At 39.8% G+C, this 19,125-nt stretch overlaps 2 protein-coding genes across 8 annotated transcripts in view; both read right to left on the bottom strand.

Annotated features, from left to right (window-relative positions):
• Window positions 1–13,423, bottom strand: part of LOC105559998 (proton-coupled amino acid transporter 1-like) — a 16,961-nt gene extending 3,538 nt beyond the window's left edge. The window contains exons 1-10 of one of the 7 annotated variants that reach the window (XM_012008712.1): window positions 13,238–13,423; window positions 6,569–6,642; window positions 5,211–5,311; window positions 4,897–5,034; window positions 3,841–4,113; window positions 3,113–3,197; window positions 2,645–2,917; window positions 1,497–1,675; window positions 1,170–1,339; window positions 231–880 (exon numbers count right to left, since the gene is read on the bottom strand). In XM_012008712.1, the coding sequence (XP_011864102.1) occupies window positions 636–880; window positions 1,170–1,339; window positions 1,497–1,675; window positions 2,645–2,917; window positions 3,113–3,197; window positions 3,841–4,113; window positions 4,897–5,034; window positions 5,211–5,272 (1,425 nt within the window). In that variant the 5' untranslated portion in view covers window positions 5,273–5,311; window positions 6,569–6,642; window positions 13,238–13,423 and the 3' untranslated portion in view covers window positions 231–635. Of the gene's footprint in view, window positions 1–230; window positions 881–1,169; window positions 1,340–1,496; window positions 1,676–2,644; window positions 2,918–3,112; window positions 3,198–3,840; window positions 4,114–4,896; window positions 5,035–5,210; window positions 5,312–5,665; window positions 6,492–6,568; window positions 6,643–7,154; window positions 7,330–9,743; window positions 10,043–12,922; window positions 12,943–13,237 lie in introns of those variants that run through there. The other 6 variants (XM_012008713.1, XM_012008710.1, XM_012008711.1 and 3 more) reach the window with 6 other exon arrangements.
• Window positions 13,424–15,168: 1,745 nt separating this feature from the next.
• LOC105560000 (proton-coupled amino acid transporter 1) overlaps window positions 15,169–19,125 on the bottom strand; it is a 30,768-nt gene continuing 26,811 nt past the window's right edge. Inside the window, exons 6-8 of the mRNA XM_012008717.1 lie at window positions 18,320–18,589; window positions 17,510–17,861; window positions 15,169–16,646 (exon numbers count right to left, since the gene is read on the bottom strand). Coding sequence (XP_011864107.1) covers window positions 16,402–16,646; window positions 17,510–17,861; window positions 18,320–18,589 — 867 coding nt within the window. The 3' untranslated portion in view covers window positions 15,169–16,401. The remainder of the gene's footprint in view (window positions 16,647–17,509; window positions 17,862–18,319; window positions 18,590–19,125) is intronic.

Below are 19,125 nucleotides of genomic sequence, written 5' to 3' on the forward strand. Positions count from 1 at the left end.
GCAATATCGATCGCCGGGCGGTCACATCTTGCCACGCGCTCGAATTGGGCGGTAGGCCGGCCTAAGATAACGATTTTTAATAATTAATTACTCGTTAACTATTACGAAAATTGCAAAATGGTATAGGACTTTTCCGTTCATCTCGATCCGTTCTACCTTCTCAAAAATTTTGTCGGATATGGAAAGACTCACCCTGTATATCGTACATGTACGCACCGGTCCGGTTGAACGCATAAGAATATGCACTTCTCTAAAGTGAGTAATACAAATCTTTAACAACGACTCGCGTGAGATGACGTCTTCCAGTACATTATCGATGTTTAGGAAAGATTTCATCACAGATCGTGCCAACCGATTATTTACCGGAGGCTGTTGTCGCGAGATTTCGAGTGCTCTTCGACAAGCTCTATCGCGTCTATATTTTTTTTTTCCTTTCAATTACCTACATAAAATCTAAGTAAATTCGTGGCGGTGACAGAAAGTCAGAGAGACAGAAGAAGGGGCGGAGAGGCGAGCTTGATAGCTGTGATCGCTTTCCGATGTGTTCGACACTGTCGTCGTCAAGGCTCGTTTGCAAGCTACGTCTCGCATATCTCTCTCCGCTTCGGAAAATATTAGCGCGCGTTTGATTGTGTTCACTGGAAAGACTTAATTATGTCGACGATGCTGACGTAGGTCCCCACCACGAGACCCAGCAGGCCGAACAAGATCAGAAGGATGTTCTTGATTAGTGTGACTTTGAGGGGACCGAAATCGTTCTCCGGCCACAGCACGCATATCTCAATAATTGCCGGGAAAGCGATACCGAGGGCGGATAGGCAGAGCGCGCCGAAGAGGGAAATAAATAGGCCGAGTCTCGGTATAGCGATCGCCAGGACGACTGAAAATGATAAAAATCCCGATGATTATTATCCCGAGGACCCTCAAACGGCCTGACGATCATTATTTTGAGGATTTTCAAATGGCCGACTATAATTCACGCATCTCTTCCAGTTTTATATGGATTTCAAGCACTCAAACATCGCGTAAGTGCTTGTTGGCATTTTTTTTGTTAATTGATTCGCGTAATATTATTTAACGACTCTTAATGCAATAATAGTGATGAATTTAGTAATTTTGTTATTAATTAATTAGCCAATTAATTAAAATTTAATAATAACAATACTTACACGTGACTAGGGTAACGACGGTTCGGCAAACGTATTCCCACAAGAGTTTGCGGTTTTGTATTCGATGATCTAAGTAGGTGGTCCACAAAATTTCCACGGGCACGTAGGCTTGTAGAGCGTATGTTATAAATATGGCGATCGCGAACATTATTTTAATACTTTGAGCCATACTGCAATAAAAAGGATTTTGGGTCACTCGAAGGTTCATTCGCATGACAATTGGTGCTTTAACAGAATCAAGACAGTGACGTGCAAAATTATAATTTGGAGGTCAATAACTTTTTCACTTGTCCTCACTAGGTTTTGCAATTGTCTCATTCTACTTACACTTCCTCTTGTGGCAGATTAAAGGTGACGCTTCCTTCGGCGTCGGGCCCATATTTTATGTAACCGAAGAAACCCATAACTATATACAAGATGACAATCACAATCATTCCTATATTTAATACACCACAGTAGCCACCGAAACCTTGCGGCGTCTTCATGTTGTTCTCCAATGCTATAATCTGCGTAATACATCACAAAAATGTTTTCTCTTACGAATATCGTTAATAGTACAATACAGTCGGAATTTTGGCTCTAGTCATTTCTTATAGAAGGTACTCTCAAGATTTTAAGACGCGAGATTTCAATTTTGTCTTTTAATCGTGCATTTAATATTCTCCTTTAAATATTAAACAGGAAATTACGGAGTGAACAGATTCAACAGTTGTAATAAACAATCGAGCTCTAAAACCGTCTTGAAAAATAACGATTACGAGCGATCACGTTTACCTTACGGATACATAAAAAGCTCTCTTTCCGAGACGAGGGAGATTGCTACTGCAAGTTGGGCGTAATTCTAAAAGGAGTAGAGGAAAGCCCCCTATTATGAGATAAGCTCCTAATTTAAGGGGATGCTGGAGTGATTCTGCACTTTCGCACCTTTTGCACTTAAAACTGTCTGTTTCGTGGAAAGATTTGTGTAATACACAAATTAAATGGCACGTGTACAGACGATCGAAAGCAGCTTGCTATTCCGGCTAAATTAAAGAACAATGTGGCATCACTGAAACTAAGTTTGTAAGTCTAATAAGAAATAATAGTGAGCAACACACCATACAGTACATGTAGTATGTGTGTTGCTCACTATTATTTCTTATTAGACTTACGAACTTAGTTTCAGTGATGCCATATTGTTCTTTCATTTGGCCGGAATAGCGAGCTGCTTTCGATCTGTACACGTAAGCCATTTAATTTGTATATTACACAAGTGTTTCCGCGAACTGACAGTTTTTAGGTTAGAAAGGTGCAAAAGTGCAGAATCACTCCAGCATCCCCTTAACAGGCTTCATCTATTGGTGTCATCGTTTAATTTATTGCCCTTGGAGTGAAATCTGTTTAATGGAAAATTCATAGTTTTGGGTGTTGAAAATCTGCTATTAGAAACGTATCTCATAACAGGGGACTTTCCTCTATATCTTTTCCAGACTTACCACGCCGACGGCTTCCAGCGCGAATAACGTTGTTCCAAAGTAGAGGGAAAAATTTCTTAATGTGCCAACCATCTCTCTGCTGCTCACCGGCGGTAGGTCTTCGAACATGTACTTCAGTGTCATGCCGAGTCCGACGAACGTAATAAGGTTTGCTATCGTGGAGAACGGCGCCAGTAGCTTCAGATTTCTAATGTAGTTTATCAAAATCAGCGGAATCAACAATATGAACATGTGGGTCGAGATAGCCAAAGGTTCCCAGTACTGGTCTGTCACCTGCGTTCGTTAACAAAAATTACAGTGAGTACGCGGCGTTCACGTCCATCAGATGTGGCTCTGATGGCTCAGGTTTGTGCTGAATTGTCCGTTGTCGAGCAGCGTGGTGCTTTCTCGATAGCGTGTGCATTATAGAAACGATCGATTACTCTTGATATACACTTTTTTTGTTCGATTGCCGTGATATGGATTTACCTGTTTAACATTGGTTGCTACAAACACGATATAAACGCAGCAAATTCCCAATTGATATACTATCATAAACCCGTCTACAAGTCCTCTGAAAATAATAGCGTTTTTAGATCCAATTGCGTATTCGCGCATCGTGTCTTTGCAACACGTAAGACTGGATAAAATAATTGTACTCTCATCTCGTGTGTAGCAATTAATATCTTTTTTAGCTTCTATACGAACGCAGCGGCAAAACGAATGCTCGTGTTCAATACTTTTTTGTAAAATACATTTATAACGAATGTCTTATACCTGTTTGTACACTTGTTTGTACTATTCTCCGTTATCTTATAATCATCGGTACATCGAAAGTAAGTCACGGGTGAATAAACTGAATCGTTCGCGTGGTTAAATAACTTTTAGTTACAATATTTTCCAAGATTCTAGAGTTGCATATAACTGGTAATTAAATATTTATTTTTCGTTATCATAGACTGACAATTGTACGTATTTGCTTTTGAACAAAATAGATATTTACCATATTTATGTATCTGTTCATGTTAAAAGGAGCATTATAAATGTTTCCTACGTGCGTATGAGAAACATAATGTCAACCCTAATCATTTCTTATTCCTTATCAAAGAATTGTTAGAATAGCATACGAATGCAACAGGTGTACAACAATTCTGCTTTTATTCTACTAATGAGCATCGATATATCATGTCACCTAGACAAAAGTGAAAGGTACTTACGGTGCATAGGGCGAGAACCAGCTTACGCATCGTGGACCTTTTTCCAGGGCATATTTCATGCTGTCCGGATAGCTTAATATAGGAACTCTTAACCGCTTACACAATTTGTACTGCGCCTTTACGAGTATGTGTAGACAGTACGTGCACAATGCGCCTATGATAATTGTAGCTATGACACCGACCAGGAGGCCGCTGTTGTAAAACGCATTCGGCATTGCTAAAATTCCCGTGCCCAAACTGCCCTTCAGCAAGTGAACCAGGGTTTCGAAATTTCTGAAAGAAAAAAAACGTATCGTCAGATTAGCCATAAACAGAACATTTCCTAGAGAAACGGCACGCGATCATTCGTCCTCTCAAAAGTATTTACACTTGAAACTGAACTTTCTCTCAGCCACACTTCGAAGAACGCGCGAAATTAATGGCATGAACAATTAATAATAAATTAATATTTTAAAAACCATTTTCAAATCATTAAGACCTGACTATAGAAGATTTCTCAGAAAAATATCGCGTAATCGTCCGATTATTCGTCTTCTTCTAAATATTTGTAGGTTCGAAGCTGATCTTTAGAATAATATTTATTGAATAAAATAATTGTTTTTGTTAAATAAGAAATTCAATTTTCTTCGCTGTGAAAATTATATCTTAGTAAATATTTTATACAATTAAATAAAAATTCTTTAAATTTAAAATCATCTATATTCCTTGATATTTAATAAATACTTAAGTTAAAGCAATACATGTTTTAATTTGTTCATTATTTTATAAATTTAAGCTAGTAAGCTATTAGGAGCCACCTAATGCGTAATTTTCTTGAGTGAAGCAATATGTTTTTTGATTAAGATATTTTTTTTATCAGTGTACCATCTCACATTATAAAATCCCATCTCTTAACAGAGGGCTTTTCTCTATTCTAATGTTATATCTCAAATTCTGATAAATGTGTCGTGCGGGATGCAGCGTGACAAAAAAAATGTGGATTCGAGGAACAATAGCAGTATATTATCTTCTATGCGACATAGTCTCTTTCAATGTAATCGCTGAATCGTTACTTACGAAGTTGGATTTGGTCTATTCCGATGCTTATGGGGGTCATAATCATCCCCCCCATCTTCGCTCGAATGCAGCATCTTTTCAGTTTTCTCCACATCATCAGCATTATTTACACCGGCAGCAGTGACTTCGTGGTTCTCCCTGCGTAGATTTTCAAACAACATCGTGAGAGAAATGATTGGCGAAGAGTTAAAATATTTTTTAATTAATGTGTCTTATTATGTGTCTACGTATCTATTGTATATTCATGCAGGAATAATTTTAAGTTCCAATTTATTCATGCGCACGTGTATATAACTGATATTATTTAGACGTACTTGCGAGGACTGTAGGAGTCCATCGGTTGCATCTGTAAACATTCTTTCTCCGAGTTTTCCATAGCCGCACAATTTCTTCTGATTCCCTCGTGTCGCTAAAACTTGTTCACATATTTCATATATTTATATAATTATGTGCAATCGGGCGAGACTGTACAAATAAGTAATCGTTAACTTTGCTCTTATTATCCCAGTAGTAAAAAGCAGAAGTGATGCAATTTCAAATATGAAGCAAATTATTACAACTATTTTGTATGACGCGAGACGTTTCTTTGATTCATTCTTCTGGAATCAATAAGGTAATTGTCGATTACATTATTTGAGCGTGTGTGTTGGACGCTATTGCTTTGAAGGGAATTTATAGAAATGTGTATAAAAATTGCCATTGAGGCCTGGTTTACTTGACGCGTATACGAAACACAAAGTCACGCAAAAATGTGACAATCGAGCTATACCGTCGGGGCGGTCCAGTACGTTAAACCTCTAATCAATTGGCACAAATGTGGAGCAATGCAATAAAGGAAACGCTGGTGTCAGTTCACCATTGCGAATCCGTCGTACGCGCACATTCTTCACGAACTGATTGTTCTTAATTATTGCATTGAGGTCAAATGCAGCTTGAGGTTAACTTGCTGAAGGTTGCACTCGAGTATCCTCGCACTTCGCTATTTACGCCTTTGACTGTTTTGCATCGTTGAACCGAACGATTGATCTCAAATACGCGCGAGGACAAAGTCTATTCTCGTAAAATGCAAATTCGCCGTTTAGCGGCGCACGGTGGTGCGCCACCTCGCCGCGTTTAAAAATAGATAAGCGCGTCTCAAATTATCGCAGAAATTATTATCGAGTAATTGTTCAATACACAAAGTCGCTCGGCAATCAATTAGCTCGCTGCGTTACGCAAGTGTGGCCCTGTATTACCGGCGTCCCGACACATGCGAATGACTTAATAACATAATAACATAGACGTCTAATTTGATACGAGGGAAACGTTTTCCCTTCTAAGGTCATGGTCGCGACAGAAATATCCGGAAAGAAGGAAACTATTATCCAATTTCGCAGAGATTGCATCAAAGGCGTATCTGTTCGCGTTAAGGCTGCGTGGCTAAATCTTGTACCTACAACGCTACTCGAACGTTTCTTATCTGAACCGAATTTAAATGGAAACAACTCGCTGAGGTACTTCATCAATAACGTGCGTCGTCAATGCGTTCAAATTTCGACCGAAGTTTCCAAATTTGACATTCGTTCTTCGATAAATTAAACGTCTCACGTTCGATTTTGTTTTTACTGTTATCTTCCGCTTCGAAAATTGCAAATTTTCTTACAGATTCTGTGAAACCGCAGGGGTGTCTCACCTGTTACAGTCCCGATCAATTTTCAGCAAGCGCTGGCATAGATTACAATTGTCTCCGTTTGCAGTTTTGTTAGCCTGCAATGAACAAACAAAGAAAATGTCTCAGATACAATTCAATTATGTCAGAACATTAATTCTAGCTATAACCGTTTCAGTGCTTGTGAGAAGCAGTTTTATCCTTTGCAATGCGAACACGTGAGCATTGCACGTGCACGCGAGCTTTTGAAACTAATAATAACAACTTTATTGAGGCGCAGGGGAAATGTTATATAGAGAGAAAACAGATTTAGCAGAGAACAGCGCATCTCGCGAATAAGGCATTAGCAGTGTAAATCTAGATCCGTGATCTAAAACAATTACTAAAAATAAAAATGAGCGCAATAATGATAATTTAATAGTGATAACAACTCGAGAGACAATGAGACGGCAATAAACGGTAATATGTGACGAAAACGAAAGGCACCTCTAAAGTGCGCTTACGCGTTATTCGATTTGTTAACACAGAAGAATACTCGCCTAAGAGTATGTACATCGAATATACGTGGGTTAGCCGTTTAAGTATTACAATCAATCCTCCTAATTCTTACTTCCTCAGCGCGCATGGGGGGACCCAGCGAGCTGTGTTAGCCTCGTGCTTGGGACAATATGACTGGAATATACCCTGTCGAACTACTAATTTTAGGCTGTCGGAAGAGAATACTCTCTGCCAGAACTATCTTGACGAGTGTCATGCTATTTCGGAAGCATGAGAAATGAGGCCGCGAACATAAACGAGTCTCGCGGCGGTGTAAATGGGAAAGGGGATTCGCTTCGCGCATTTTTTGTGCCACGCCGATGGGAAATATCTTCGGATCGTTCGTCGCGTACCGATCGGTCGCTCACGTATCGATTAAGTAATATAAATCGATTGTCAAGGTCAGCGATGGACACAACGCGGTAATTAATGTGAAAGAAATCATGCGATTAATGCAAATAGCGCGGCACTGTTATTAAGGTCCGGTTTCACCAGCGTCGCTTTACTTTAAGCTTAGCTTAATTCATTCGTTGTCTCCTTCCAGCTGTTACTTTAGAAGGAGACAAGCGTGAATTAAACTAAGATTAAAGTTAAGCGACGTTCGGTGAAACCGAGCCCAAGTACCTTAGAAAGCTTACTTTCGACGAGTACGAGAAGTAAATGGGAAGGAGACATTGAAGTATCCTGATTTGAGAAATAAATGTTGACGCGAAGATGTGTAGAGTTTATTGTAATATAATGAACTCAGTTTAGAATGATGCGTATTGCGATATGGTTAAACTGTATCGAGAACTCAAGCAGTCAGTACTCTTCCATCCGTTTAATCATTCAATCTGTTGAATTCTGTATCGCTGACGCGCACCATTAAATTTGCCCGATGAAAATTGTATAAGAAAAGTCGACGAATGTACCAGTTTGATGGCGAGACTAATTATTAATGCGATCGATCAATTAAATATTCCCTAGCTCGTTATTTTTCAATTTATAAACAATATCCTTCTCTCTTTCTCTCTCTCTCTCTCTCTCTCTTGGCGGGATTAAAAGAAATCGTAGCAATTAAAATTGAAATATTATACAAGACGTTACGTCACGATATTTCACGTATACGAGAATCGAAATAGGACGTCTATTACCACCGATGTGTTTTCTATCGCTGCACTATACTTTTTAAAAGTATACTGCAGTATACTTTTTTTCATTCTAGCCTACTGCACTAGTTCACTAGTGCAATATTAGAAAACAAGCCTATATGATTTTAGGGACTAACGTTTGCGAAATTGTTTTAGAACAAAGTACGATCTGCAAATTGTTTCCTTCGAAATAAGAAATGCGCGAAATGCATGACGTAAATGCAATGTAATCGCTAAATGGTGACAAAGTGTTTTTGCACAATTAGAAAACCTGCCACTGCCATTTGCCGACTTAACGGATCGCTAATGCAACGTGATATCAATTGAATCGGATAAATGGTTCAACTATTGCGTAACAGTTCTTTCATCGAGCTTAATAGCGATCATTTCGTTGCTTATAGTGTAAGTAGGGGGTTCTATTCATTAGAACTTTAGAATAAATGTGTTCTGACTCGGTGACAGGTGCGGCAATCTTAAAGGATGGGAATCGGCCTTGCTGTTATTGCTGAATTGAATTTAATTGAATTTACGGCAGCACGATGTGGTAAATCAGTAAATTAACATTCATTCATTTTCACAAAACTGCCACACAACAATTAACAATTGCTCATAGAAGAAGACAAATAAATTTCACAAATCCGGAAGTTAAATTTAATTTCTGCAGGTTACTTCCCTTGGAATATAATCACTTTCTTAACGAGAAATAGATTTCCAAGAGAAATCGATATATTATTATTTCTTGTTCGCAGTTTTTCAGTGTACTTTAAATCTGCTTCGTGATTTCACGTTAAACTTTATAAATATTTTCTCTAAACTGATGTAAAAAGAAAGCAGATATCTAAAACGACGTGTGTAAATTTCAAATATTTAAGTATCAGAAATCTCGAGAAATTATCTCTCCACGATTGTACCGTTATTGATAGATAAGACGCTTCACAAAATGGATGACACCAATTATTTGAGTCTCACAATATATAAGAATGGTCTTTTGAAGAAGCCTACAATTTATTAAAATAAAATTTACTAAATGTAATCTCACGAAATCGCAAAAAATATTTACACGGAGAGAAATCGTGTAATCGTGAGACAACCTGGCATTTTGAAGAACTTTATGAGAGTTTTCTGAAATTTTAACATGCATTTTACTAGTAAAATTTAAAAAAAACTCTCATAACATTTCGCGAAATGCCACGTTGTTCCACGATTACACGATTTTCAGGAGAAATTTTAAGAAAAAGTTCTTTCCGTGTAGAATTAACTGTCACAATGGTTTTTTTGTGAGCGATTGAAGGAGATTTACCGCGTCGTCACTGACCAATTGTTGAATACATTATCAGTGATAACAGAAATCGACTGGCGGGAGTAATAATAGATGCTATAATTACACTTAAAGTGCAATTACGATCAGGTAAAGTTGATTCCGCGATTGGAACATTGTAGAGAGACGCGCTGCTGTCAGAGCAGTCCGATTGACGTCGATTCGGCGTCGGTCTATCACTTCCTCGTGGCCCCGGGAGAGCGATTCGACTTACCGGTTCAAATGCATCCGTAAACGCGACTCCAACCCCCGGGTGTAATCCGACTCTGAGGAAGCGACTTGCCCCGCAGGCGGCACAATGCGTCAGCGACCGAGGATGCCTCGCGACTGCCCCGGCACCATTTCAATTTCTGCCGTGGTATACGCATTCAGCATAGCTCGTCACGTGATGTTCGGCCAGTTAAAACGGCATCCCGTAAGTGCACACGCGGCCGGAGATTTTAGGCGCCGCGGGATTTTGCGGATCTGCCCCGCGCGCTGCCGCGAGGAAATCCAGCGAAAGCGCGAGAGCCGCGCGATCGATTTCTGCCGATCGATCTTGCGCGATTTGAATTTCCACTCCCGGCGACGGATCTTTTTCCGCGGCGTTTGGCTTCGTTGCTTAACTTAACACTGGAGATTTGCTAATAGATAGTAGATAATATCTAATCGCGATATTTATTACGATTTAGTAGAAAATCCGTAGCAAAAAATCTCTAACAATAAGTGCCAGTCTACAATAGATGATTTAAGCCCCAAGCCTTAAGAAATTGACCAATCACGGTCAAGTATGAGTAGAATACGCGATTAGGATTAGTCAATTTCTTAAGGCTTAGAGTTTACATCTCTATTGTAGATGAGCACTAATGCAAGAGTGCAATGCTCTCTCTCTAATAATATTTAGTGAAGGTAAAACAAAATAAGCTTCTACGTTACTACACTGAGAACAATGAGAAGAACATAATAACAAACGGACGTGTCCAATTAAATTGTATATCCGATGAAAAATACGATCGGTTTTTCAATAAAATTTCATTGGTAACTGCGTTTCATCGAATAAATTAAATAGCGCTTTCGATGGTTAATTTTCCCGATTAAATTATGGATACATCCGATGGAGTTTATCCGATGAAATGCAGCCACCGATAAAATTTCATTGAAAAACCAATCATACTTTTCCTCGGAGATACAAATTTAATCGGATACATCCGTTTGTTATTATGTAATTGGATTATCCGATTATATTTAATCGAACATTTTTCTCAATGATACTTTTTAACGTAGCGAACGGTAAAATTGTAATGAAAACACATGGAAGAAATTAATCGTTCGGGTACGCAGGCACGTCGGTGACGCGCATGGGACATGGAGATTTTATGCGACGAGTACGTACATTAAAGCGCAATAATAGCGACCGGGAGAGATGCTCTATATTAAGAGAAGCATGTTTCCCGTATCGATTGTTACGTGGTAGGTTGCAGCTGGTAGTTACAAGTCCTTAATCTTTCTCGACATTTACGAATGATTACAAGTGTGTTAAAAATGAAACTTTATGAGAGTATAAAAACCCTTACAAACTTTTTATAAGGGCATTAAACTCTTCAACTTTTAAACTTGTTCGTTTGTTTTCCGTGAAGTTTCTTTTTTCTTCATATCCGAATAAAGAGAAAGAGATTAAAGAGACGCTAGTCTTTGAAGAAATCACAGTCCTATTATTAAGTAAAATATGTTATGATAGACAAGTAGAGACGTCATGATAGATAATCGTTACTTTCTATTTTCTCTATTGTTGTTTTGCTCGCCCGGGATGATACTTGAAATGGTTTCATCGTTCGTGCAAATCGATAAGTGCCTGGTTTATACATGTATGTGCGCTTTATAATTCACATTTCCGCGGACGTCACATTTATCTTATGGTTTACGAGAGCTCGAGACTGTGTTACATAAGTGGTCCCGCGACGGGAAAACATGTCTCCGACAAGATATTTGCGTAATCCGCCGGTTAATGTTCGTAAAAGCCGCGAAACCCGTAGCGTGCGTCAAGAAAGAAGCGGCTGCTCCGATTAAAAAATATTTTAATAAAAAAAATATTACTTTACTCAAGAAAATTATAGAGTTCGAGGATTGTCAGCGCGAGAACGATAGATTAGACGAGGCAAAGCGGTAATTTTGTGAAGTACACGTTGGAAAGAAACACAATAAAATCGATGTCGAAATTTATCTAAAATTAAAACACTGTCATTCCTCACGATTTCCCTTTGATATTACATATATATATTTATATTTCTTAATTTCAACAGAGCAAAGACCATAAATTGTTTATAGTCTATGGAGTTTCATCGTCGTTAAAAAAATTATAGATAGAATTGATTTTCAAATCGCGCCGTTGAAAAGATTTAATTGGCGATCGAGTCGTAAGTACATTGTATCTCACTTAACAAGATAATTGAAGGTACACAACTATCGCGGGCAAACCGACGTTGTAACATCGACCGTAACTAAACCGTGTTACAAACTTTGGTCTATAAACTTCGCTCCGTTATCGAATCGTCAAAGTTATGTTTGTGAAGAAGGTCGCGGAGAGAAGGAAAATATTTGGCAACGTTTATTTCAATTATTTTGAGGGACGTCCGATTTCTTTTGTAAAATTTATTATTAATGTTTAGACGTTGCCTGCTCGTAGTCTGGCGTCTATAAAGATTTACGAACGTAACATTTCGATTTCTTGATATTTAAATTATTCATTTATCACCTAATAGGGTGTTTTATAAAATAGACAAAGAGGAAATGATTTTAGTGACCTCGATATGCTTTAAGACCTAATTGCTTAGTCATCTACAGTTCTCCAAGTTTCGAATTGTAAAAGTTGTCTGTACGCGGAAAGAATTTTCTTTTAAAATTTACCATGAAAATCATGTGGCATTTTGAAGAACTTTATCAGAGTTTTTTCAAATTTTTCCACACATTTTACCAGTGAGCTTTCGCAAAACTCCCATAAAGTTTTTCAAAATGCCACGTTGTCCCACAATTACATGATCTTCGGGGTAAATTTACAGAGAAAATTCTCTCCGTGTGTGGTTACTGTGCTCCGTGGAGTGTAATTCCTCGAAAGAGAGCAGATATCGCAAGTATACTTGCAATTTGGATCCTCGTTTTCCCAAGAAAAATCCCCGAGAAAAAGCGCTGAGCGAGATTATGTAATTCTGACGCACTGTCTCGCCGACGCATTTTCCCGCAAGGTTCTTGGTCTGAATCACTTTTCCCGCACACGTTTAACGAAATTTGATTATGAATATTATTGTATCGTGCCTTGGGGTATAATCGAATTGTCTAATAATTAAATTCAGCCGAGCGAAACTTTTAAACGCTCGTCCCTTATCTTCGGCTATCGAACGCGAGTCGGCACAGACTTACAATTTTCAGTGGTTCCGGCAAACAACAGATTCTTCGAATAGATCCACGCGATAGAAGCCGACGACAATAAGTTGCCCCATCGGCGGCGCAAACACTTTGATACAAAGCTTCTTTGTTACCGTAATTCCGGAGGCTCGTGCGGGAAGAAGAAATTGCGCGCAAACAATGCACAGAATTCGCTTGTAGGAGAGAGAAGAACGCGGCCTGGAACGGGGCAGAATATTTCGTTGTTATTACGTCACCAGACGCAGTCAATACCGCTAATCTAAACGCGAAGGCGCGCCGGCGAAAACCCGCGGACTCCGTGCAACTTACGTTCGAGCCAGCTGTCCGTCCGTCGCTCGCCAGGCACGAGGGGTGACACTCTACATCACAGCGCGCTACGGCGCGTAATTACTAAGTTGCGGCCGAGAGCCCCGAGGTACCGCCGGGCGAATTCTGGCTGCGTGCGGCGGGTGCGCGCCCCCTGGCAGCACCCCCGGCGTGGGGCTGCGCATTCGGGCCGAAGGCGACGGGGCCTGCTTGCGGGGCAGCGAGAAAATGCCGCGCGCGCGGCCGCGACAGCCACGGGCGCCTTTCACTGTCCGCGAGAATTAAGGACGGATTTCCCTTTTAGGTCGGGCTGGGGTAAACTACCCTGCCTCGCGCGATCCATACGACGGCAGCCTCCCCAGCGACGTCTGGCGGAGGGCGAGGGTGGACGGTCCGCAGACTTGCGCACGTCGAGGACCGTTCGGCTTGATCGCGGCGAACTCGTTGAAAGCGAAAGTTACGTGCCGACGAAATTGGAGTAACTCAATTGCAGCACCGGCTGCGAGATAACTCAACACGGGACGGCCGGCCAGGGCGAAAATAACTGAAATTAAAATGTGCAAGTAGCAGAGGCATCTACATTGTTTTGTGTCGCAACCATAGACATAATATATCTAGACCGAGCATTGAGCAATGGGGGGGTAGAAGTTCGCGTAGAAGAGGACAAGCTCTGTCTTGTGCTATTTCGTTCTCCTTCGTTCGCATGTAAACGAGAGAGAACGAAACAGCACAAAACAGAGCTTGTCCTCTTCTACGTGGCCCTCCACCCCCACTGGTCAAATAAAGGCAAACGCTCGGTCTAGATATATTACGTCTGTGGTTGTAACATTCACTAAGTTTGCTGCACAAAAGGCATATAGTTGTCGCCACTATTTATCATACACTGAGAAAAATGTCCGATTAAATATAATCGGATAATACAATTACATGACAACAAACGGATATATCCGATTAAATCGTATATCCGATGAGAAATGTGATCGCTTTTTCAATCAAGTTTCACCTGCATTTTATCGGATGCATTCGTAATTTAATCGGAAAACGTAATCGGAAAAATTCACCATCGGAAACGCTGTTTAATTGGTTTAACCGATGGAAATTTTTCTCAGTGTAAAATAACACAGATAATGACATTCGCGCAATTGTAGGGCCCTATTCTGTAAACGTTACGAATCATTACGCGCTTTGCTCAGCTTATCTATGGTGTATCGTACCTGCGCAAAGCGCACGGAAAGAAAATGCAGCTGCCGCAGCTAAAAACTGCTTGTGGTAAATAAATTTCAGTTGTGAGACGGGACAGCTAATATTTAGTTGCGACAGCAAACCGTTTGATGCGGTGTAGAAATTTATAGTTATGGCGGCAAAATGTGTTTAGCAAATCGTGATTAGCTACGGTAGCACAATTTTTTTGTGCAATGCACGTAATTATGTCGTTTACAGTATAGGCCTGTAACTTTTGCAATGCTTTTCTCACAAAAGGTGAACTTGCGATTGGATTACACAATATTCTACAATCATTTTGTATACGGGTATTACATTTATACACGATTATCTAAGGAGTCTTTTTCTCGTTTCCTCAAATTTCGTTTTGTTTTTCTACATTAATGCGACAATTATCCTTTCAGATGTTGTTTAATTCTTCTTATTATTTTTCTTGTATATATACATATATGCATAAACAAAATATGCGAACGGAGACAATGTTATGCAAGAGAAGGGAAACACAGATATAGTTTTATATATGTATAATACAAGAAAAATTTTCCGGGTTAAAATATGCGGAAAAGATTATTTAATTACAATATATAAAAAGTTATTTGAACGGAATAAATTGGATACATTGGCTAGTAACAAATGGATAGCAATAAATCTTTTGGACAGTAACAGTGGATGGTAAAAAGTTCTTTAAAAAACTACACCAAAACACCCCCCGATAAATCTTGAAAAATTTATTTTTATAATTAAAAAAGAACTGCTTATAATCCTTCTGAATTCGTATTCGTAACATTCGAGTAGATATTCATTACAAGGCCTTTATACAATGATTTCGTCGATTCTTCGGTTATTCGTAATTTTATCACATCTTTGCCAAGTCACGAATGTATGCTAAATAAAATAGCATGTGTGCTACGCCTAATATTTTATTACGTGCAATCATGCCATTAAAACGAAAACAATAAACAAGTATAAAACTTTTTCGTAAAACCAAAGGAAAGAAGCCGTCGATCATCTTCGTGGTGTACAATGCAAAAATCGTACGATATATTTCGTTATTTCTAGAAAAAGGAAACGTTTCTACCCGCTTACATTACAAGCGATGATTCGATGATCGATCTGTTAACGATAATCAATGTCGATCGTCTGAAAATCTATATAAAACATACAGTTAAAGGTAACGAAATGGCACTGATGACTGCACTCGTTCTTTTAGGCACCTGCTTTTACATACTATTGGAATCTCGACTTGTTCTAGCGTAACGATTCGTCGCATGATAACGATGTGCGATAACGACGTATATATTTTTGTATATCTTCTAGGACGTTAAAATATGAATGGAAATGCGGCCAGAGGTGTGAATTTTAATTAAATGACACGATTGTTACGACAATAGCTCAATTCAGAATTTCGCCGGCATCAACGAACGACGAAGAATGCTGAAGCAATGGGAGCGGCGGTGTGAAAATAAAATTCTTTTATTTGCTAATACGATAAAACCTTTTTACACATATTTATACATATCTATACATTTATATATATACATGTGTATATATATATCGCTGTACCGTAATTGACGCCGACGCTGACGCGAGCCAGGACTCGTCGCGCCGTTGTACAGTCCACATCTTCACTCGCAGTCTTGCATATCACGCGTAAAAAAAAAAGAAAACCAACAAACGCACCTAGGAACTTCATCTCGTCCCCGACGAATCGAAGCCGAAGTGTGATGCGAGCCGTAAGAAGTTAACGTTATTTCGGTCCCTCGGCCGGCGCCTCCGAATGCGCTTTGTATTTTTAGGCGCACTCACTTTTGGCAATGATCAACTTCAACTACGTATCACGCCGTCGTCGTTTCTCGCACGGAGAACGATTCCTGTTTACTTCCGCTCCCCGCCTGTCACTTCGTCACTCAGCTTTAACAGTTTTGTCGCGCACTTTCTCGGATACTTCATTGGAACTTCTTGATGATCTCGCGGAGACTCGTGTAAGTACCCACGACCAGGCCGAGGAGCCCGATTAGTATTAGGCACATGTTCTTCACCAGCATAATGTTCTTCTCGACCGGTCTTAGCACCTTCCAGAAGGCGCACAATTGTATGATCGCCGGGAAAGCCAGTCCCAGACCCGACAGACAAAACGCGCCGAACAGCGATATGAAGAGCTCCAACTCCGGGATCGAGATCGCCAAGCCAACTGAAACACATCGCGCGGATCGACAAATTAATTAAACAAGATCACCGAAGTAAATTTTCTTTCAAGAAATTAGTAAAGTTCATAAGGCTGTGGGTAAACACAATTTCGATTAAGGAATAATATTTGTTGTGTCGGAAATATCTCTCGTTTGAAATTTACTGCGAAAGATATCACCTCAGCCAGGGTGTGAACCTGGACCCTCCCTACGCTCTAACACTCTCCCTACACTCCCGCCTAGAGTGTAGGGAGGTTCAGGTGCAAACCCTGGCTGAGGTAATATTTTTCGCAATAAGTTTCTTTAATTAGAAAAAGAAACAATGGCTTGTGTAATCAAAAATCGAACAATAAAAAAGAGAGGGCTCAGAGCGAGTAATGTTAGAGAATTTTGTGTTCGATAAAAAAAATGTATACGTTTCGATCGCAAACTGGAGCGTCTTCAGTATGAGATAAAGTTGGAACGTCGGTATGCGAATAATACAAGAGTGAAATTGCATTGTCCGTGAAATAAGATATGAAGTTAGTTATCGGGACGAAAGTACATACAAAGAGTGTAAATCGCCAGTGAATTTTAAGAAAAGTTGGAAATGGCGCGTCGACCGGTACGGACGGCCCAAGCAAACTGAATTCTTTAATTAGAATCTGCCAGTGGAGTCGATTATTAATTTCCTACATCGGCTAATTATTCACTGGCGGCAATTCCAAGCCTTTATTCTTGTTGTTCAAAATAAGTGTCGATACAATTAGGAGCGCGACGCGACCCGAGCATGGATAAATGAAGTCAGAGATACCGATTTGTCATTGGCTGCTCGGAATTCTCGGTCCGCGTTCGATTTAGCGATAAGACCGTATTAAAATGTACTCACAGGTTATCAAAATAATGACAGTCCTGACGACATACTCCCATAACAGCTTGAAACGGTACTTGTCCAGGTACTGGCTGAGATATTCGTTCCAGACGATATCGATGGCGACGTAACATTGGATAGGATGCGTGAAGAAGATGGCGATAGCCAGGAGAATTTGCACTGCAATTCCCAGCTTCTCCTCGGGCAGGTTGAGCGTGATACTGCCTTTGACGTCCTCGCCGTAACGTATGTACCCGAAGAATCCCAGGCCGGCATACATCACGACTATGATGCCCATTGCGACGTTCAGGGCGCCGAATGGCTTCATGAAGAATTTAGGATTCTTCATCTCATTTTCCAATGGCATGATCTGCAAATGCGGAAAATAATCTGGTACAGTTGAACTTATATGTACGTACAGCCTCTTCGAATTTATCCTCAAGAACGACGTAGACGTTGCAAAACACCTGGACTAACTTAAATAAGAGTCTGCTTGAAGCTGCACGCGCGGAAATTGTGTGCACAGAAAACCACGATAAAGAGAATCGATGGTATTGTTTAGAAGCATATAAATAAACACGACCAATATTTTATCTCGACAGTTTCTTAATCGTCATAAAAGTATTGAGAAGTTTCTTGTATAATTTCTTGTATAATCGAAGTAATAATTTATAAATCAATATCGTGTATAACTTTTGTCAATTAAATCTGCTTTTATTAAAGACTCTGAATTCTAATTTTTACCCCCTTTCATATTTATTTATTACTCTATGTACCCAAGACTCTTTTGTGTGAAAAATAGTGATTGTATCTCGATCGATTACTCACTACGCCGACGGCTTCGAGAGCGAACAGTACGGTGCCGAAGAAGAGTGGAAAATTCGTGACTTCCCCGAATGCCTCGCGATTTTTGAACGACAGCGGTTCTCGAAAGATGTAATAGAGTATGATGCCAATCCCAGTGAACATGATAATGTTCGCTAGCGTCGAAAACGGCGCCAGGTATTTAAGATTCCTGATGTAATTAGCTAAGATCAGGGGTAACAGGAGAATTGCCATGTATACCTCCAACTCCATTGTGACAAACGTGCCCAGTCCCTAAAAGACAAGAGAAAGAATAACGTGTAATGTGATTATTTAGTAATCCACACGGGTGCAAAAGTCACGTTACTTAACACTACCAGTAGCTATTCCATTTTTCTTGAGGGAGGGGGTGCGGACAAATCTTATCCAAATCATAATAGAAGAATTTTACGAGGGGTTTCAAGACGTTTAATTACAAGGATCTTATTAAGATACTTAACGCCAAGGAAAGAATTTGTGAGTTAACATTTAAATACGTCATTTAATGAAAGGACTGTGTCTGTGCGTTATAAAAATATACAGGGTGAGTCTTTCCATATCCAACAAAATTCTTGAGAAAGTAGAACGGATCGAGATAAACGGAAAAGTCCTGTACCATTTTGCAATTTTCGTAATAGTTAACGAGTAATTAATTATTAAAAATCGTTGTCTTAGGCCGGCCTACCGCCCAATTCGAGCGCGTGGCAAGATGTGACCGCCCGGCGATCGATATTGCTATGCGCACATCTCGCCACGCGCTCGAATTGGGCGATAGGCCGGCCTAAGACAAC

The sequence above is a fragment of the Vollenhovia emeryi genome, unplaced genomic scaffold, assembly GCF_000949405.1.
Source record: "Vollenhovia emeryi isolate VEMERY1.0 unplaced genomic scaffold, V.emery_V1.0 DF939246.1, whole genome shotgun sequence".
Taxonomy (NCBI): domain Eukaryota; kingdom Metazoa; phylum Arthropoda; class Insecta; order Hymenoptera; family Formicidae; genus Vollenhovia; species Vollenhovia emeryi.